At 35.8% G+C, this 22,495-nt stretch overlaps 1 protein-coding gene across 24 annotated transcripts in view; it reads left to right on the top strand.

Moving 5' to 3' along the window:
• The window catches only part of DMD (dystrophin), a 2,611,869-nt gene that overhangs the window by 2,269,495 nt on the left and 319,879 nt on the right, over nucleotides 1-22,495 (top strand). For all 24 annotated transcript variants that reach the window (XM_021079543.2, XM_085006422.1, XM_085006420.1 and 21 more), the window contains 1 exon segment: nucleotides 14,570-14,716. In XM_021079543.2, the coding sequence (XP_020935202.1) occupies nucleotides 14,570-14,716 (147 nt within the window).

Raw genomic sequence — 22,495 nt, 5'->3', positions numbered from 1 at the left:
CATATCATTGTTATGTTTTTGTTTATAAACTTCAATATTTATTAAGTTTGCACAGTGTGTTCAGCCCTGAAATGTCAAACTCTCTTAACTAGAATGAGGCTGGAGAACCTAACACTAAGATAGATTTCTTCTCCCTTTCAAAGAATCGATTTTTATGGTGAATTTTTTTCTTCATGTGGTTAAGAGCCTGCTGGTCCTATTTCAAAACATACCTATTTTGAGAATTCTTGTTCCCTGGGATTCCATATTATTATAAACTCAGTGGGCTCATTTGGAGTATTTCTCTATCAAATACTCCAATTCTATCATCATGATATTAACATGGCACTAAGCATGTTAGCAAAGAGAATAAAGTCAATTTGTCAGCAATATATGCGAAAGTATAGTAATTAAATGGAAACTAGAGTAAATGAGGGGTAAGCAATGTATTGTTTTCTGGATATATATTATTACTTGTTTTTTGGAACCAGTGACAAACCACCACTGAGTTTCATTTTGTTTACTTATTTTCTTACTCTTAAAACCTTTTAACCCAATTTGGAATCTTTATAGTTACTGATATAAACTTAAATCCTATTAGGTCTCATTAAATAATACCCATTGAATTGCCATGCAGTTTAAGGCCCTTGTCTGTCCTGAGGACAAGCAGGCCGCATAAAACAACATTTCACCCCCTTCTCCCAACTACTTGTCAGTTGCCTATTGGCTTCCAATATTTCTAGTGGGGCAAGGCTAAAGCCAAAGAATGGCTCATTGTTGCAACTTACACAATGCCATACTACAAGGGTTATCCAGTATAATGGTGATTTTTGTACCTCCAATAAAGCATAAGGTTAAAAGAAATATAAGCTAAACAAATCAGCATAAATTCTATTGATCCTTTGACTTACATAGTGAATAAAATATTACCTTTGGAACGATCCTGACATTTTGTTATAAAGGTTAAAGGAAGACTTTTAAGGTTGTCTCAGTGTTAGAATTGCCTGGGGGTTGGGGCGGAGTATCCTGTGAAAAATGGGTCTGAATGAAATCTGACCCACTTTGATTTTTAAAAAATCTTGAATTCTTAGTGAAAAGATTAATTTTTTAAGATTTTAAACCGTTTTCTCAACTGAAATAGCATTTTTCTTTAGCTAATCAATACAACATCATTCCCACAGATTTTTGACGATACTAAATCACACTCCTTTTTTGAAAAAGAAAAAAGAAATCTATTACTGTTAAAATATATCTTTGTTGGTTGAATCCTAATCACTTTTTAAAAAAGGGTAGATTTGGCCAGTGACTGACTTTTTTTAAAATAACATTTGAGTCCATGGATTAGATGGCTTGACACATTGTAGTAATTTATTCATCATTCGCATGTACTTAAGTGGACATTATCATGATAGCAGTTGTCATAACACTCCATAATATAATATGAATTTAGATCTTACCTGAAGATTGATCAGAAAAATCAGAGGAATATCTTGAAAGTAAAATTCTCAAAGTATGGTGAAAAAATGAGAAACTAAGTAAATTCTTGACTCCACTTAATAAGCTAGATCTTTCACGCAAACACGCATGTGCCTGCACACACATGTATGGAAGTAAAAATAATAACCATTAATATATCTGGAGGCAAAACATTGTTTGGAAATAAATACATCAGACTTTCTTTTCAGCCTGGGAATATGATGAAGTGAAGATGAACAGTTATTTGAAAAATTTACCAGTCTAATTTTTAAGCATGCTGTTGCATAGATTTTAATGAAGAAAATCATTTTTTCATCCATTTTGTTTGACTTCAAGGAGTGGAACTTCTTGTTCTTTTGTCGTTCCATTTGTAAGAAAGAAAGACCTTTTGGAAAGACTAAAAATATTTATTAAATTCAGGAGCTACAATAATCTGAAAGTAAACGTAAAAAATTATATAGAAGGGCATTTTACTATCCTTTTCAGCCTTTTTCCATTTAATTATTTTTATCTAGGCTCTTTGAAAATTTATATTCATCTCTGATTCATTTCTGCTTTAATATTTCTAAGTTGATAACAATTATTGAATGGAAAATCAAATCAGCAAAAAGTCATTTTGGTTCAATAGTGAGTGCCTTCCCCTTAGAACTAAAATTAAATAAATGTGCCCAGTATAGAGCAAACTAGTTATAGATACCACACAGGTATTTTACAACCCTAGATTCCTCTGTTAATTATTATTCATACATGCAGAGGTAGCCTAATTTGTTTTAATGGAGAAAAAGAATCTCTTGGGAAGTGCAATATACAATATCACATGTTGTTCTCCATCTTATGGGTCAAAAATGTTGCATTTTTTAGCTATAGATCCATTTTGGCTTGGAATTTGTTTATTTACAAACCTTTATAATAAGAGTCAGCATTTAGGAGTTCCCGTCATGGCGCAGCAGTTAATGAATCTGACTAGCATCCATGAGGATGCGTGTTCGATCCCTGGCCTTGCTCAGTGGGTTAAGGATTCAGCATTGCTGTGAGCTGTGGTGTAGGACACAGATGTGGCTCAGATCTGGTGTTGCTGTGGCTGTGGTGTAGGCCGGCAGCTACAGCTCCAATTGGACCCCTACCCTGGGAACCTCCATATGCCTCGGGTGCAGCCCTAAAAAGTCAAAAAAAAAAAAGGGTCAGCATTTAAATGAAATTATATTCATTAGAGTTAAGCTGTGGGATCATAGGAACTTGGTCTATTTTGTAAACTGCTTTATGCCTAGTGCCTGGAACATTCTATGGCATATAATGGGTTCTCAATAATATTTTTTTGGAATGAGCGAATTAGTAAATATCCACAAAACCACAGGGCAAAATACTTTCTTCCTTTAAATTATTTTACAGATAATCTGCTCCTATTTGTCACAGTCCTATTTCTAGCCACTGTTACCTCCTCTCTGAAAATGCAAACATTCCTTGTCAATTCTTTCTCCATTCTGAAATGGCCACTAGCTTACACTGCTTGAAATTTTCCAGTTGTATATGCCACACCCAGATGAATGTATCTTTTCTGATGTCCTCCTCCATGGATGAATTCTGTCATTTCATCTATTCAGGGAGCCTCTCCTGATCTACCTTAACATCCTTCTTTGCACATTTCAAACCCCATGGCACAACTTTTCATAACATGATTACACTGTTTTCTAATAACTCACAAAATTGTCTCTCTCTGCTAATGACTGTGAATCCTCTGAGAGTTCTGTTTCCCAGTGCATAGTAGATGTATACACAGTGCACGGTGGATATAAAGTAAGTGTTTTCAGGTGAGTAGTAATTAAGTCCAGCCAAAGGCTTGTTGAGAATATGCCATTACCCTTTGCACAAGCCTTCATTACTGCCCTGCAAAGTCCAGCTCATTCAAACCCACCACAATCTTGATCCAAGAAAAGGCCCATGATTTTCCTTTTGCAACTGCACTATAATACATGCTTCAGCTTATTAAAGACCCTTTGCACCTCCCCAAATACATAAGCTTTCCTACCTCATAGCTTTGTTCAAGCTCTGAACAAATACCTTTCCTCCTCCCACCACACTTCTTTTTCCTTTATCAGTTTCATGTAACTACATCCCAATGTCTAGTTCAAGAAGACCTCACAAAGTTACATGATAGAGGAGTGAGGAAAGACAGGTTTACCCTGAGGTAATATTAGAAGTTGGCTCCAAAGACTCAGCTACCCAAGAAAGTAGTTTAGTTCTTAGTTTGTGGTTTTCTCTTGGATAAATGTATGACCCTCTGCTTTGCTGAGTCTCCCGGAGTTAGACTGAGTAGGACTCATGTCCCCATGTCATTGGACACGGTGCTTAACTGGCTGCAGATGGAGTAAAAGAAGGAGAAATAGACCCAACTTCTCATTCATCTTTACAACAGCCCTGATGTGTCCCATGTTATGCTTCCCTTTTTATACAAGAGGAAATTCATGGAAAATACTCGTAAATGAACATTTTCACTAGTGGGAAACACCAAATGTGAGAGAAAGAGTAGAGAGACAGAGACAAAGTAAGTGGAGAGAGAGAGAAACAGACATCACCATACTCTCAAACCCAGCATCTAGCATCTCAGTCCACGCAAGTGCCTCTTTGGGAGAAGTAGAGAAAAGTACCTCTTTTGTTGAAGAGACCGCGAGCCCTGTGCAAAAGCTCACCCATTTGGTAGTGTAGCTCAGGCTGGATTTCAGCCTCCTTATCCCCTTTACAACTCCACATGGGAATGGTGGTGTGCAGCTTTCTCATCTTTTCCTGTATAAGTATTTTTAAAGCTTTTGTTCAGTCTTGCCAAAGAGCCCTGCAGAAAGTTTATACCAAGTGTATCGCTACCCAAAGAACATATTGTCCTTAAATAGATGACCCCCCCCACTACCCAGTTCTTTTTGTTTTTTATGAAAACCCACTGGTTAGTACCAAAAAACTTGAATGTTCTATTTCTTCCTCAGAGCATTAAAGATACCTCAGAAATTAGCATATATTTCAGCATAAGATAAATCAAACAGTGGATCCAAAGGATTCAGATAGGAAACCTGAAGGAAATAAACAAGTTTCTCTTACTTAGGAACTTGGCATCAGATTTCTGTTGGAAATTGTGTTTAAGAAGTGGTATGAGAATAGCTGTTGATCTGAAGTAGTAGTGCCTAATTCTCTTGACTGTTTATTCTTTAGTAAGAATCTATTAAGGGATTATCATTTACTAGGTACAGGCATACCCTGGTGAAAAAAAATAACATAGAATTGAGTTAATGAAGGTCAGGGTCTGGTGAAGGGACAATGAATTAATAAGTAGGCGAATAAATATGCCCTTACAAATTGCTCTCAGTGCTAAGAAGGAAAATAGGGTTCTGAGAGTGAGAAAAACAGGGGGAGTTGCCCTTAGGTTAGGCAAACAGGGATGAGCTGTCTGTCAAGGTCAAGGTAACTGAGATCTGAGGGAGATGAATGGAAGCTGGCTAGGCAAAGAATGCAAATGGGAAACTCCAGGCTGAGGGAACAGTATGCACTGAGGGTGTATAAGTCAAGGAGAAACTTGGTGAGTTCTAGCATTGCAGAATCTTCTTGTTACAAGTGTCACATTCTCAGCCCCATCCCTGGACCTCTTCAATCAAAAACACTGGAGTATGACCTAGCAATCTCTGTGTCACCAAGCCCTCCACGTGATTATGCCTCATGCTTCTCTTTGAGAATCATTGCCTTAGACGAATATGTTTTTTTTTATTTTTATTATTGATTTACAGTGTATTGTCAATTTCTGTTGTGCAGCAAAGTGATCCACATATAGATATATAGATAGATAGATAGATACACACACACACACACACATATATATATATATATATATATATATACACATTATTTTTCTCACATTATCCTCCATCATGTTCCATCATAAGTGATTAGCTATATAGTCCCCTGTGGTATACAGCAGGATCTCATTGCCCTTCCACTCAAAATGCAAGAGTTTTCATCTCTTAACACCAGACTCCCAGTCCATCTCACTCTCTCCCCCTGAAAAACACAAGTCTGTCCTAGGTGTCCATGATCTTTTCTGTTTTGTTGATAGATAACTTGTGCCATATTTTAGACTCTATGTGTTTTGAGCCAGTAAGGGAAAGAGGATGGCAAGATGGGGCAGCAGTAGTGGCAGATATGGGCCCAGACCAGGACCGTTTTAGACTGGCAGTAATGTTTGCAAATTCACAAACAACTCTTAAATGGAAAGCTTAATCTATCTAAAATCACTCCTGAATTTGAATATCAATGTCCTCATGGTTGATGTTTTTAATCATGTGTGGATTATTACTTGTTTTTAAATAAGTAAACAGATTTCATTAACTGCCATTTTGCTTGATGTTTTGTCACATATAATTAAACTTTCACAGAAAGAAAATATTGGCATTTCTTGTTTTTTTAACAGCCTCAGAACATGGTTTGCTTAAATGATTTATTTATACTCATTAGAGACCTTTTTATTTTAATTGTGCATATTTTGCATTTAGCCTCTGTAAAACACTCATGAGCTACCTTTTTTTATTTGTTTTAATTGTGTCATTAGAAAGCTATGGAAAGCTTGAAATTCTTTTGTTTTTGTTTGGTTTGTTTGCTTCATCTTTCTATTAAAAAGAAATAATTAGCATCCAGAGTTAGGATTATAGAAACTAGTTTCCAAGGAAATTAAAATAACTCAGATGTGTACAACTTATTCTCTTAAGTGAAAAATCTTTCCTTTGTAATCAGTTCTGTCCTAGCCCTTATTTCTAGTTTATATTTGTGAGGGAAAATGAACGTGCATTAAAAAAAAAAAAGACAGACACTGTTAGGGTGGTTAACCTGCAATCCACCTTTAAGAGCACTGGAGTTATAAGCTTCGTATTGAAGCTATGTCCTTAAAGATGAAGAATTTTGAGGGCAAGTGAGAAAATGTTTTTTTAAAAAGGAATTTATGCTTTCGTATTTGGGTGCACACTCTTTCTCAATAACGTGAAAAGAAACTAGAGATCTTGTTTGATTTAAAAAAAACACGAAAATTGCTTATGGAAAAAAAATGAAGCAGTTAATTGCTATTCTTTTACTGCCACAAATTTGGAAGTGTGGTGACTCTGAGGGAAAACCAAAGTTAAAATATAATTGGTGATAATTGCTTGCGAAATAAAAGCACCAGATTTTTTCATGCCCAAAAATTTCACACTGTTTTCCTAAAATCTGGTTGTGTTTTTCTTAAAAAATATTTTAACCTACCCCAAGTCATCCTGATTATGCTACATCTAGGTCATTAGTTCTGTTGGTTTCATTATTTATGTCCTTATTCTGTTTGTTCATCCAAAGTGATCATGCCCAAATAGGAGCACATGCAAGAATTGACCTGAAAACAAAATGCAGGGAAGACATGAAAAAAAAAAAAGCATAATATTTTGCCCTCAGGCTGCCACAATAAAACTGATGCTGGAATGCAATGCAGTTGCATCTCTATTTTAAAAAAGAACAAGTTTCAATGGCATAATTTATTGTCAAGAATGTCTCTACCAGAGGTAAAGGTAATACTATCAGCAGTGGGAGATACTCATTTAGTCAGCACACTAGCCCCTGTGTCTTAGCTCCACACAATCCCTCAGTATTTGGCAGAAATCAGGGGCTCAATCATATGGAAAGGGTGTTATGTCTCAGTTTTGCTGGAAATCTAGAGGACGGCCTCATAATGTTAAGCTTCAATTCACATAAGAATTCACATAAGAAGTCTCTTGCCAAAAAAAAAAAAAAAAAAAAAAAAAAAAAAAGTAACTGACCCCAAGTCCAAGGATAAAAGGAGATTGGGGAACTGGATGAAGTTAGTCTATGCCATGGATGTGGTTGGCACCCCAGCTTAGGCTGGTGCACTCATCGCACAGCAACTCTGAGTTGCACCCTTTTCCAGCAGATCTTCTTCAGCCAAAAGGAAGGCTCCTTGCCTGAGAGTCATACCACCTCTTCTCCTCTACAACTACCAGGCGGCAGCTGGCAGCCAATCAATAACTAGTGCACATTGAAGTAGAAAAGGAAGACCTCTTTGTCTCACAGTGGGACCTTTCATGGTAGAATTTGTGTGCCAGAGCTCCCCTTGGGAGCAGATTGAGACTCTTTTCCATATGAGACCACATCCTTACTTAGCTTCCTTGACCTCATCTCCTTCTTATCTCACTCCCCTTACAAGCTCTCAGACTCTGCTTCCTGAAGGCAGTAGGTATCTGAGACAAAAGCTGAACCTACATCTTGGCACCAGGTGGAAAGCCAACCAGAGTAAAGTGTCAAGAATTGCAGATAACCATTCCAAAGGCAGTAGTTTGTATCTATTAACACCAAATTCCCAATCTATCCCACTCCCTCTCCCTCCCCCTTGGCAACCACAAGTCTGTTCTCCATGCCCATGATTTCTTTTCTGTGGAAAGGTTCATTTCTACCGTATATTAGATTTCAGATATAAGAGATATCATATCTTTCTGACTTACTTCACTTAGTATGAGCGTCTCTAGTTCCATCCATGTTGCTGCAAATGGCATTATTTTGTTCTTTTTTATGGATAAGCAATGAGATCCTGCTGTATAGCCCTGGGAACTATGTCTAGTCACTTATGATGGAGCATGATAATGTGAGAAAAAATAATGTATTCATGTATGTGTAACTGGGTCACCTTGCTGTACAGTAGAAAATTGACAGAACACTGTAAACCAGCTATAATGGAAAAAATAAAAATCATTATTAAAAAAATAAAAATATCTTCTAACAGCCTACAATGGAACAGAATACAAGACAGAATAGATATATATGTATAACTGACTTTGCCATACCTCTGAAACTAACACAATATTTTACGCTAACTAAACTTCAATTTAAAAATGGTTAAAATTAAAAAAAAATTGCAAATAACAATGGAAGCCTTACGTATATCTCATCTTGTGTTTCTTTGTTATTGGTCCAACCACATTTGAGTATCTCATTCCCTCCAGGTGTTTTAGAGGCTCCAGTAAGCCTCCGAGGTTCTAGGAAAAGCAGGATATGGTCCTTGACTCTCTTTGGTTCTAGCGGTGGCCATCACCCCCATCAGAATGATATATTTCTGAAATGCAGAAGCTGCCGGATATAGCTGGCCTGACCTCCCCCCAGTTCCTAGGTAACTGGGTTCTATAAGACCTTCCCTGAGGTACATCCAGAAGCCTCAGTGCCAACACTAAGACCTGGATTTGCAGGATGTGTTTTTCATTTCCTACTAACCCAGCATTAAGAGTCCTCAGGCTTTTCCTAACACTTACTCTTTTAGGCTACTTTCTAAGGGTTTTGATTCACAAACATTTTTGTTCAGTAAGGTTTTATTGTAGAGATAAATGCAGTTATCCCCTACTTCATTTCTTAAATAGTATTTGTAGTGTAAATTTCCCTGCCCAGTGTATATAGCCCTAGAATGACATTTCATTATCAGATCATACTAATTTGGAATTCCTGGTAAGTGAGATAGGACCTCTATGGATTAGCAGGTTAAGATTTCAGGAATGGTGTTTAGTGTTGATTAGAAGGAAAGTTTTTCAGATTCTCAGGAACACCATTAATATATAAACTATGTATAATATATATAACAACTGTGATATATATACATCACATCACACAAGTTATAAAGAAATTCATAAATGGCAGAGCTCATTTGACTATCCTAGAGTCTCTTCTCTTTTTTGCTTGCTTGTGCAGCTGATGTTGCTGTAGACTTTATGGATGGTCCTGGACCTCCACCATGGAACCCCTCTACCTTCTATCCATCTGCAAGCCTCATATTTCATTACTTCCCTCCTAATCCAGATTAGTTGTGTTTTTCAGTCATTTTCTGGCTAATGGATAAATTCTCTTGTCCCTAAGCATTTGTGCCACGACCATCTGACAAAACCCCAAACCTAGATCAACTGTTTTCTCCACACTTGCATGGAATACTGTTGGAGAAAGAAAACATTGGGCAAATTGATTCTGCTAAAAAAAAAACCTGTGATCTTGGGCCTCAAATGAGACGTCAACACTGTCTGGAAACTTCACTAAGTTTCTTTGGTCAACTCCCCCTTACGGTCTCTATCACGACTAATTCAAATGTTCCCACTTATTTCATGTTTTCAACTAATAAATATTCATTGCACCCTGATTCTCTGCCAGGTGTGTTGTTTCCTTCATGGAAGAAACGGAGGCCCCCAAAGTGAAAATGCCTCAGCTTACCTTTTCCAGTGCTCCACAATGACCTTCTATGCCTTTCAGAATAGTCCCTTAACTATCAAGTCAAAATTACTCCCTCAGAAGTAATGTTCCTTTGTTAATAGACAATTCCTTTCTTGTATTGTTAAGTGGTTGATGACTGAATTTCCAAATCTATATATGAACAAATTTTTAACTACATAAAAATAAGCAAAGATCTGACAAGCAATTTGATGTCATAAAAAGAAAAACTTGACTTATACATCATTCTAAATCGGTACTCTTATATCTATAATCAGACAACATTTAATGAAGTGAAAATTCTGCCTGCATGAAACTAGTCATAATAAAATTAGACTTGGTTTGCTCTTTCATGGTGAACATATTCCAGATGTTTAAGTGATTCAAAGAAAACCCAGAGTATAATGGCTCCCTTGAATGTTTTCTCACTTACTACTTCCCAAATAGAATAAAATCTAATGAAATTCTGGTAGCACTTAAATTGCACATCATATTGTTCAGAGTGAATTGTGCTTTTTGACTTTTTATGTTTAGTGTTTAATAATTTAACATAAATGTATATGTGCAATATTAAAAGTGCTAATATTTGAAATATAGTCAAGCCCAGTGTTTCATCCTTTTAAACGACATGGTATCTGCAGTCACTCTTTACATGGTATGTCCTATGATTCAATGTTTAGGGGGTCATGCTTCTTTAGGGGGTCAACGCTTCTAGGCATTGACAACTTTAGAAGTGAGCCATCCTCAGGTGGTATGGAGCAGCTACCAGAACCTATGTCAAATGTCAAAGTGAAGACTGACATAGACACTCTCCTGCCTCCTTTTTCTCTTCACTTTTTCTACCATCAACCATTGCTTTCCTCCATCCTCACATGCCTAGTACCCTCATGATGATTTCAAGCAGGCTAAAGTTCTTCATTCTGCTCACGCCCATCACAGTTCTCTCCCCAAAGTGAACCAATGCACCTAATTATCTCTTTACCAACTGACCCCCAACCCTTCAAAGCTTCTGTTTATCTTAACAGAAACTTAGGCATTCAGATTAAATGAAACATATGGCTTTTCCCCCCTTAATTAATAGCAATAATAGCAGCAGTAGCAGTGGTAGCAAAATAGTATTAGTCAAAATTTATAATAGATGTTCCCTCTTCCAACTCATTTAGGACCTAGAGTTCATCCATTAATTGAAAAAGTCAGTTAAATTAGGGAATCATAGAAAGTATGTCAAACATTTTATTCTGTATTAAAATAGTCACTAATATTTTTTATATTGTGTGAAGTTTTTTCTTTGAGTGTAGACTCACTCATTAGCGTTCTCTATAAATCATACGGATAATAGATTTTCAGGTCAAATCTCTTTATTTGTTTTATTGTTATTTCCCCAAAGCAATTTTTTTCTACTGTACAGCATGGTGACCCAGTTACACATACATGTATACATACTTTTTTCTCCCATTATCATGATCTGTCATAAGTAACTAGATACAGTTCTCAGTGCTACACAGCAGGATCTCATTGCTGATCCATTCCAAAGGCAATAGTTTGTATCTATTAACCCCAAGCTCCCAATCTATCCCACTCCCTCCCCCTCCCCCCAGGCAACCACAAGTTGCCAAGTCCGTGATTTTCTTTTCTGTGGAAAGGTTCATTTATGCTGTATATTAGATACCAGATATAAGTGATATCATATGTATTTGTCAAATCTCTTTAATGCAGACAGAGTCCATTGGGAAACATAAGAAGCACTCAGAATACAGAATCCTTTTAAAATTTTCAGATTGTTTTCCTAATCTTTTACAGTTGTCTCGTCAACACCCAATTCAACAATGCTTCTTTTTCTTTCTTTCTTATTGAAGAATAGTTGATTTACAATGTTGTGTTAGTTTCAGGTGTACAGCATACTGAATCAGTTATACATATGTATGTGTGTATATATATTATATGTACATATATATTCTTTTTCAGATTCTTTTTCCTTATAGGTTATTACAAAATATTCATCTTTCCCTTTTAAGCAACTTTCCAAAATATTTAACATTCTTTTTATAGAAAGAATAACTTATTTTCTTTTTAGACTTATATTTCTTTAGCTTAGGAAATCTTTAATTAAATTATATAATTGCAATACTATTTGGCAAAAGCGTGTTTGAGAAAATACACACACACTAATGACTGCTGGAGGCCATGCATACTGACAGATGCATCTATCATTTCATTTAATGGTTGTTAGAGGCCTCAGTCCATGTGTTCCCCAAACAAAGGAAGCTCTAGCTAATCTGATGAGTCTTCAGTGGAGATCAGTTAAGGAACTTATACTATAATTGGTAGATATAAGAAAGCAAAAAAAGAAGTCACGAGATGCTGTGACAGAGTGTGTGTGTGTGTGTGTGTGTGTGTGTGTGTGTGATGTGTGACAGAGACAGAGGAAGAGTGAGAAGGAAAGGAGAGTGAGTGTTGTGATTAATTATGAAAACTGGAATTTATTATTTAATCTCCATCATCCTCCAAAACACTGATGCGGGATTAAAATCTGTGTCCAGGACTTCATGGGAGAGTGGAAATCAAAATGCTCTAATAAGAGACACCTGAATATTATGTAATCCAGGGGAGCTGAAATCTAGGTATGACTTAACTGAGATGGATACTGAACTTAATGTCTGAGTGCTGCACTTGCAAAGGCAATAATTAGAGTACAAGGTTAATCTGCAGTATTGTGAGATTCTTCCTGTATATTCTACCATCTCTGCAATGGTTCCCCATTATAGTTCCTATTCGTGTGATACTTACTTGTGGTTACTGGAAACACGTGTTATTATCCAGAAGAGAATAGTTCCATTTTGTAATCATTGTCATTGTCCAGCTTTCCCCATTGACATTTAAGAAATCTGTTTTCAGAGTTCCTGTTGTGGCTCAGCGAGTAACAAACCCAACTGGTATCCGTGAGGATGCTGGTTTGATCCCTGGCCTCGTTCACTGGGTTAAGGATCTGGTGTTGCCGTGAGCTATAAGCTATGGTGTAGGTTGCAGACGTGGCTCAGATCCTACATGGCTGTGGCGTAGGCTGACATCTATAGCTCTAATTCAACCCCTAGCCTGAGAACTTCCATATGCCACAGGTGTGGCCCTGTAAAATAAAAACAAAATAAATCTCTTTTCTAACCTTTCTATCATGCAAAACAAAGTGATTATGGATCATTTCCTTTAATGATATGGACTCATGTTTATGGAGTTCAACTACCTCTCTCCATGAGCACTTATGATTCTTTTAATCCATATATTTACTTAAAGGCAATGGAATGATAATATTTACTACCAATTCCTATAAAAACTTTCTTAGTTTCAGAATGATTGCTATGACATTCCACTGACGTAAAATCAAATAAAGATGAGAAACTCAGGATTTTTTGCATGTGTGTGGTTAGTCAGAAGAGTTTCTTCTATTTTTCTGTTTTTCTTTGTTTTTATTTTTGAGATATAATTCACATAGCATAAAATTCATCATTTTAAAGTGTATAATTAATTCAGTCATGTATAGTATATTCACACAGTATGCCACCATAACCACTATCTAATTCCAGAACATTTTCATCACTTGCAGAAGGAGCCCTGTGATTCTTTAATATTTTCAATGACCACTTTTTTAAAAACTCTGAGTTCAGCAGAGTGATTGTCACAGTATCCTGTATTATTTAAGAGTCTTACACTCCATATAATACCACATTTAAGCATTGAGATACCAGTTTAGTTTGAGAGAATAATGCCATTCTTATTTAGAATGCACATACTGGTTCCTTCCATTTGGACTCAGAAGGAATTGTAGGGTTATAGATGAAGTCAGTGTAAACAGTGGTTCTATCAATGTCGTGAGCCAGAAGAATAAGTGATTATTACACTGGCCCAGATTAAGCAAGTCACAAAGGCATGTACATGGTGCTGTCCTTGTCACAGACATTACATTACACAAACTGTTCTCCGAAGTGAGGGAATTTGTCCCTTAGAAATTGCTCATTGGAACACTTGGACATCATGTATCATGTTAAAGATCTATAAATGTCATCTCAATAGGGTAGATATGATGCATGGTAATATCCTCCCCATATCTGCATAGTGCTCAACAGATTGTCATGATGCATTGTATCACAGAGTTCCGCTCTAGTGCTTTCAGAAAAGTTGAGAAGCCCCATGGGAGCATTCTTCAGTCATTGCTACAAGGACTAAAATACCAGGAGAGCAGGAAGTCATTCTTAGGACTTGACAAAATACCCTGATCTCTGAATTTATTTATTATGTAGTTACTACAAAGTATGAATGTAATATTTTATGATTGAGTGCATTTTTATTGTTAAAAAATATGTCCATTTTTGTTTGTGAGATGAGTAGAATCTAGAATCTAGCAACACTGTATTTTTCCTGTTTCATTGCCAATCCAGAATTTGTTTATATAATTTATTCATATAATTGTTAAGAATATGTACGCTGAAGGCAGACAAACCTGAGTGTGTATCCCAGATTCCTCAGTTTTGACCCATGGGACCTTGGGCAAGGTTTAACCTCTGCAATTTTGTTTTCTGTTGTACAAAATAAGAATTCTCCACCTACCAACTTCGTAGGGTTACTGTGTAGGACTAAAATAGGATTATGTATGGACAAAGCTTATCACAGGATTAGGTATCTAAGAAGTGTTCAATAAATATAAGTTATCCACCCATTAACAAATGCTCCTTGTTACAGTATCACTGTAATAGAGCAAATGTTGCTGACACCCTGAACAAAATAAGATAACTTAGAGTTTTCATGATTCTGGGTTTTTTTTTTTACTTTCAGTGTTCTCATCTTCCAATTCGCCCTTGACTATTTCCCACAGGCACTTAGAGGAGAAATGGCACCTCTCAAAGAGAATGTAAGCCACGTCAATGACCTTGCTCGCCAACTCACCACATTGGGCATTCAGCTGTCCCCATATAACCTCAGCACTCTGGAAGACCTGAACACCAGATGGAAGCTTCTGCAGGTAGGCACAATTTAAGCATTTCAATTCCTTCTGCCAGTTAGAGAATATGCAGATAAGACTTATTTGTAGGGAAGAGTAAAAGTAATTTCTCATGTGATACTCATGATAATATTTTGTGAGTGTAGGATATTTTGTATTATTTTATAGTCATCTATATTTGTGTTTTCAAGCCTATTAATGTTAACTTTTTAAATGACTTAAAGTTAGACTTTACTATATCTTGGAATAAACCTAGAAAACAATGCTAAATCATGACGGAAGAACTAAATTACTGGCATAGAATTACTTTGTACTATTATTACTTGGATTCCTAAAACGTCTTTGAGGATACTAATTTAAACAAAAGGCACATTCTAAATCTTTTAAAGAAAGAATACCCATACATGGAAGTTTTTCATAGGCTTCTACAATAAACCCATACATGGAAGTTTTTCATAGGTTTCTACAATAAATAAATGGAATGTAGTTGTGCTCAAGGTCACCTTACTGCCTTTGGGATCTGTGGCAAGTTATTTAACTTTTCTGAGCCTCAGTCTTTCATCTGAAGAAAATGGCAGTATTAAATGTTTCTAAAATATGGGTCTATTAGGACAAGTAAGTCACAATACATGGAAGGTGCCTCACCACATAATAAACACTGTAAATTCTATTTCTTGGTGTTATTCTGGTTATAATTGTTATTATTACAGCATACAAGTGTTGGAATCAAACTTACTGAGTGACCTTGAAGTCACTTGACCTCTCTGATTGTCCATTTCCTCATCTCTAACATGCTGGCTGTAATATTAAAGGAACTATTTCATATAGAGTTGTTAGTATAGTACCCGAATCACAGTAAGAACTCAGAAAATGTAATGTTGGAGGAGGGGTATCTATATATTCCCTGCATGAAGGACACTGTTATTATACCCCCAAACCCTAAAACTAGTTTGACCATGGAATTAGAGAAGTCTTTTCTTTTTCTGGTTTCATGAGATGTGCAGAGTATGCTCCTGAGGACAGAGAGGATTGAGGAAACTGGATTTTAAAATACTTGCTTTCAGTGTTTTAATAAGAAAAAAATGATAAACCAGATTATTTTTCCTATTGGCAGTCCATTTCGAGGTGTGATTTAAAGTCCTGTTAAAGAATTGCTAGATCTTTAATAAAAACAAGTTCTGAACCCAAGACCTCTTGAGATCACATGTAATTTAATTCTTGTTGTGATGGATAGTCTTGAAATATTTGTATGATAGATAAATAGCATTGACTAAACCAAGACAATAGTTAAGAGATTACATGCATTTGCATTTCTATGTCTGTTTGCTCCCTGGAGGTTAAGTACTATTAAAATATTATCAGTTTCATCCTTAGTATATTTTTCATTCTAAACATAAATAAGGAAAGTAATAAATGTCCAAGGAAAACCAATGGGCACATTTGCTCCATTCAAGTTCCCGTGAACTATTATCTTAAAATTTCTTTCAGAGAGCTGAATGCCCACATTAGCTTTCAGAATGTGGTCGATTTGTGACTGACAATGGCATGTAAATTTACAAATGGGATAAAAAGATTATGACTGATTGGAAAAGTTAAAAAAAATCAATGCTAATTGATCCATTATAGTTGTATTATTTATTTAAATATAAAGTATGAAAAAATATTAATAGCTTAATTTTTATCCATTCTTTAAAATGAATAAGGACATGACTATAAATATAGGGAAGTACATAAAAGAAGATAGTGTGATGTACTAAAGAGTATGGGAGTGAATGTTAGAAGAACTAAGTTCAAATCAAACTTGGCTATTATTTGACCATGTTATCTTGGGAATGGTTATTGACCTCCCTCAGCTTTTATTTCTTCATTTGTAAAATGAGATAATGCATTTTGTCTTTTTTTCGGGGGGGGAGATGAAAATTTTCATTTATTTCCATTGAATTTCATTAAAAAATTCTATAATGATGTTAAAGCAGAAATAAAGCAGAAACATATTTAACTGCTTTTAATTTCTAAAGACCAAATAAACATGTACACATTTCAAATATTTCCATCTTTTTTTTAACAATCCTATCATTCTGTATCTAGATGTCTGGAGGTGACACACATAGGACAAAATTTAGTTTAGAGTCATTGGAGTTACTTCCTCTTCATAATACAAATGTAGCATGTTGGAATTATGTTCCTCATTCTATAATTCTAAATTTTTTTATAATTCTAACTTATAAACCCCCTTGTTCCCAAACACACATACACATAGCCCTCTTCCATTAAACAGTTCAGTTCAGTTTGTAGTATATGCGTTTATTGTGTCAGATTCCACATGTTGCTATTTTGGGTTTTTTTTTTTTAATTACTCAATGAAGTTTATTTTTTTATTTTATTTTTTATTTTTTTATTTCCCCAATGCATTATTTTTTGTTCCTACTGTACAGCATGGTGACCCAGTTACACATATATGTATATATTCTTTTTTCTCACATTATCATGTTCCAGCATAAGTGACTAGACATAGTTCCCAGCGCTATACAGCAGGATCTCATTCCAAAGGCAATAACCTGCATCTATTAACCCCAAGCTCCCCAACCAAACCACTCCCTCCCCATCACCCTTGTCAACCACAAGTCTATTCTCCAAGTCCATGATTTTCTTTTCTGTGGAAAGGTTCATTTGTGCCATATATTAGATTCCAGATATAAGTGATATCATATGGTATTTGTCTTTCTCTTTCTGGCTTACTTCACTCAGGATGAGTCTCTAGTTCTATCCATGTTGCTGCAAATGGCATTATTTCATTCTTTTTTATGGCTGAATAGTATTCCATTGTGTATATATACCACATCTTCCTAATCTAATCATCTGTCAATGGACATTTGGGTTGTTTCCATGTCTTGGCTATTGTGAACAGTGCTGCAATGAACATGCAGGTGCGTGAGTCTGTTTTAAGGAAAGTTTTGTCTGGATATATGCCCAAGAGTGGGATTGCTGGGTCATATGGTAGTTCTACGTATAGATTTCTAAGGTACCTCCATACTATTCTCCATATTGGTTGTACCAGCTTACATTCCCACCAACAGTGCCAGAGGGTCCCCTTTTCTCCACACCCCCTCTAACATTTGTTATTTGTGGACTCATTAATGATGGCCATTCTGACTGGTGTGAGGTGGTATCTCATGGTAGTTTTGATATTAGCATTACTAGCATTTCTCTAATAATCAGGGATGTTGAGTGTTTTTTCATGTGCTTGTTGGCCATCTATATATCTTCCTTGGAGAAATGTCTATTGACGTCTTTGGCCCATTTTTCCATTGGGTTGTTGGCTTTTTTGCTGTTGAGTTGTATAAGTTGTTTGTATATTTTAGAGATTAAGCCCTTGTCCATTGCATCATTTGGAACTATTTTCTCCCATTCTGTAAGTTGTCTTTTTGTTTTCTTTTTGGTTTCCTTTGCTGTGCAAAAACTGTCAGTTTGATTAGGTCCCATGGGTTTATTTTTGCTTTTATTTCTATTGCTTTGGGAGATTGACCTGAAAAAACATTTGTAAGGTTGTTCTCAGAGAATATTTTGCCTATGTTCTCTTCCAGGAGTTTGATGGTGTCTTGTCTTATATTTAAGTCTTTCAGCTGTTTTGAGTTTAATTTCATGCATTTGAGTTTCATTGATTTGCATGCAGCTGGCCAGGTTTCTCAGCAATACTTGCTGAAAAAGCTGTCTTTTTCCCATTTTATGTTCTTGCCTCCTTTGTTAAATATTAATTAATCGTAGGTGTCTTGGTTTATTTCTGGGTTCTCTATTCTGTTCCATTGGTCTGTCTGTCTGTTTTGGTACCGGTGCCACAATGTCTTGTTGACTGTGGCTTTGTAATATTGCTTCAAGTCTGGAAGAGTTATGCTTTCTGCTTGGTTTTTGTTCCTCAGAATTGCTTTGGCAATTCTGGGTGTTTCATAGTTCCATATAAGTTTTTGGATTGTTTGTTCTAGTTCTGTGAAAAATGTCATGGGTAATTTGATAGGGATTGCATTGAATCTGCAGATTGCTTTGGGTAGTATGGCCATTTTTATAGCCATACCACCCTGAACGTGCCCAATCTCATCAATGAATTTTATTACATTTATAGTTATACAACGATCATCACAACCAAATTTTATAGCATTTCCATCCCAAACCCTCAGTGCATCCCTGCATCCCCCATACTTTATCCTTTGGAAACCATAAGTTTCTGAAAGTCTGTGAGTCAGTATCTGTTCTGCAAAAAAGTTCATTGCGTCCTTTTTTAGATTTCACGTGTAAGCATTTGATGTTGGTGACTCATTGTCTGACCAACTTCACTTAGTATGATAATTTCTAGGTCCATCCATGTTGATGCAAATGCCATTATCTCTTTCCTTTCAATGGCTAATATTCCATTGTGTATATGTACCACATCTTCTTTAGCCACTCCTCTGTCAATGGACATTTAGGTTGTTTCCATGTCTTGGCTATTGCAAATAGTGCTGCAATGAACATCAGAGTACACATGTCTTTGCGAGTCATGGTTTTCTCTGGATAGATGCCCAGGAGTGGGATTGCTGGATCAAATGGTAGTTCTATTTTTAGTTTTCTGAGGCATCTTCACACAGTGGTTGCACTAATTTACATTCCCACCAACGGTTTAATAGGGTTCCTTTTTCTCTACACGCTCTCCACACTTATTGCTTGTAGACTTTTGATAATGGCCACTCTGGCCGGTGTAATATGGTCATATGTTGCTATTTTTGAATGTTAAAAAGTGTTTTTAGCAGAAAGCTGATAAATCCAAAGTTTGGGGTTACAACGGAGTCAAGTTGATTCCATTTTCTTTGACCATAATTCTAACCACTCTGATATATTATAATGTGAGTTATTGTTCAGAAAGTGAACAAAGCAAGAAATGAGGTTCACATCAAACAACTTGATCCTTATTCTTGGAAGAGCAACTCATGTTACCCGTCAAGGACATCTCACATTTACAAGAATGTATGTAAGACTATAGCATTACCCAACTTCTGTGGAGAGGAGTGTAAGGCCACTGTTATTATGACATCATATTTCTATGAAAGTAAAGAAGTCATTCACTTACAGTGCCATTTCACAACTAAAATTGTGATAAAAGTAAATGTGAGCTCATCTTTCCTTTTCTGTCTGCTAAGACAAAGAAAAGTCAAGAATGGAGAGTTGGGGTAGTGAGAAAGCATATATAAACCTAAGAGTCTTAAATTTGAGCAAATAGTGTAACAGAAGAAATAGAGTTATATACTACCAGGCTCTGCCTACCTGATATAAGAATATCCTGAGTTTAGTTATATCATCCATTAATTTTTACTTTAAAAGAAAACCATGCTCGCTTTTTGGCTGTGTGTAATATCTCTCAAAATCATAGAAATGTTTAAACCACATAGATAGGAACATTAATATCAGCATAAGAGCCAATGATAATGTATCTACACATAGAAATAGAATGAATTCCACAAATAGAAGTGTAGAGACATTTGTTTACCTATTTGAAACTCTCTGTGGCAACAAAATCCTTTTTTCTCCCTCAGAATGGACACATAGGTATGGATGTTTCTGAGACTACTGGACAATGGGCTTTTGGCATACAAAACCATCATTCCTTGTGGTTACCAAGATTTTTCATGTACATTATCTCACTTAATCCTCAAAATACTATAATTTATTATGATTATGCATTATAGTATCACTATTCCCTTTTACAGTAAGGAAACAGAGACATTAAGTGACACAGTCACAGAGCTTTTAAGTGTCAGTCAAGATCTGAATCAGATATGAACTGCAACTCTCTGCCTTTTTTGTTTCTTCTCACAATCCTGTTTAGACTTAACAAAGTCATACTTTAAAGCCATTTTGAGCAACACAATACTTCACTTCTCACCATGCTTCCCCTTTTTAAAAACATTCTCAAGTATATTAACTTTGAACTTTTCCTTTTACAAACCAATGGATTAATGAGCCCAGTTCATTGTACCCCTTAAAATCACACCTGTCATTTCAAATATAAAATTACAAAGTATTATATTCCTCATTGTGTTTAGAACTCAGCAATTGTACTAAAATCAACCAAAAGTGATGTTAATGAATTAGCTCTTAAAGTGGAACCAATGTTACTATCTGACCCAGTAGAAAGAAGTATTGAAACCAAATGGGAAGAAAATTAAACTGATGATAAATTTTTCTAATCTTAAAGCAGTGAACACACATTCAGTGCCATAGTTGTGCTCTTTATTCACCAATACCATACTATAAGGAATGTTCTATAAGGAAGTATTAGTAGGGAATGTTTAACCATTTCTCTATATCATGCATGAGTAAACCTACAAATAGCAATAGAAGCTTAAATACACTTTAATACAGAGTAAATGCTTTATTGACTGTAGGAGGTATGAAATGTGATCACTTGAAAATAGACATTTCCATGCAAGACATTCTTTAAATATGCTTAAGGGCAGCATCATGAATTATGTATGTTTTTAAAGGTTTCCTAAGATTCCTCCAAAGTAATGTGCTCATTTATATACTCCATCTTCACATCTTTATGGTAACTTTCTGTTACAGGGATCTAGACCCTCATCTTCTACATACTCTGTTCCTTCTTCCATTCTTTTCTTCTTCAGTCAACACCGATTAAGTTGCTATTGTGTACCAAGCAGGCATTGAAATTTTACTTTCTGGTCCAAGGACATATTAACCCAAGCTTGCTTCACTGCTTTGGCCATCCTAGGTAAAGTTTTATAGATGAATTTTCTTTCACTACTTCCACAATGGGCACTCTCTCTCCTTTTCTCCATCTTATAAACAAAAAATATATGTTATTACAATGCTAATATTTAAAAAGTAATACTTTTTCAGATCTCTGGTTTACAAGTTCTTCAATAATTTTTGCCTGGGAGTTTGGTCTGTGTAATCAGATTAGCAAGATTTGTGGAAGGACATGGAATCATATTTATCCTGTTAACAGAAATATGTACATGGCTTAATTTTTTGAGAAAAACGAAACAAGATTTTTAATTTAAAAAGTAAAAATTCCAACAGAGCAAGCAGATTATGTTCTTTGGTGAGATAGGTGTTTGAAGAAGGCTTTTATTTATGTATATTTGTCTGTCCTTATCATCATTAAGCACATGATTTTGCCTTTAAATGTTTTGAGAGACTTTGAACATTTTCCTCACGCTCTTCTCTGTTTTTAAGGACCTTGTACTCATCATTGTCCATTATGGTTTATGGGGTCCCTTCTAGGCAGGAATTATGGGTGAGCTGGGCACTCTGTACTTACAGATAATGTGGACACATTACAGCACCTGTGAGTGAGAAGAGGCCATCCAACTTTTTTCACTTCAGTTTTGCTAAGGGTGGGTTCTCCTGATGTCTTCTTAGTGTGCCCTTCCTTGACTTTTTCTTTAACAATACCAAAACTGATTCTGCTTGTTGTTAGATCATGGAACTCAGAAGATAATAAGAAGTCTCTAGCCATTCTCAAAGGAAGTATGAAAATATATATCAGTGGTTCTCAAGTCTTAGTGAGCACCAGAATCACCTGGAAGACTTATTAAAACACAGATTACTGTGTCTCCACTGTGTGGGGGCCTCACTTCCAGAGTTTCTGATTCAGTTGCTCTGGGGTGGGGCCTGATATTCTGCATTTCCAACAAGCTCCCAAGTGAGGTTGATACTGCTGATCCAGGGCCCACACTTTAAGGAACATTTTTCTACATTAAACACATGTTGGGTATAGCCAGGATTAAAAGATTAAATATGTATTAAAAA

Source organism: Sus scrofa, chromosome X (genome assembly GCF_054392235.1).
Source record: "Sus scrofa isolate SSC_HxYL_T2T_F1_AM1 chromosome X, Sscrofa_HxYL_maternal_Yorkshire_Landrace_v2.0, whole genome shotgun sequence".
Taxonomy (NCBI): Eukaryota; Metazoa; Chordata; class Mammalia; order Artiodactyla; family Suidae; genus Sus; species Sus scrofa.
The sequence above is the reverse complement of the archived record's forward strand: the minus strand, read 5'-3'. Positions and strand labels throughout refer to the sequence as shown.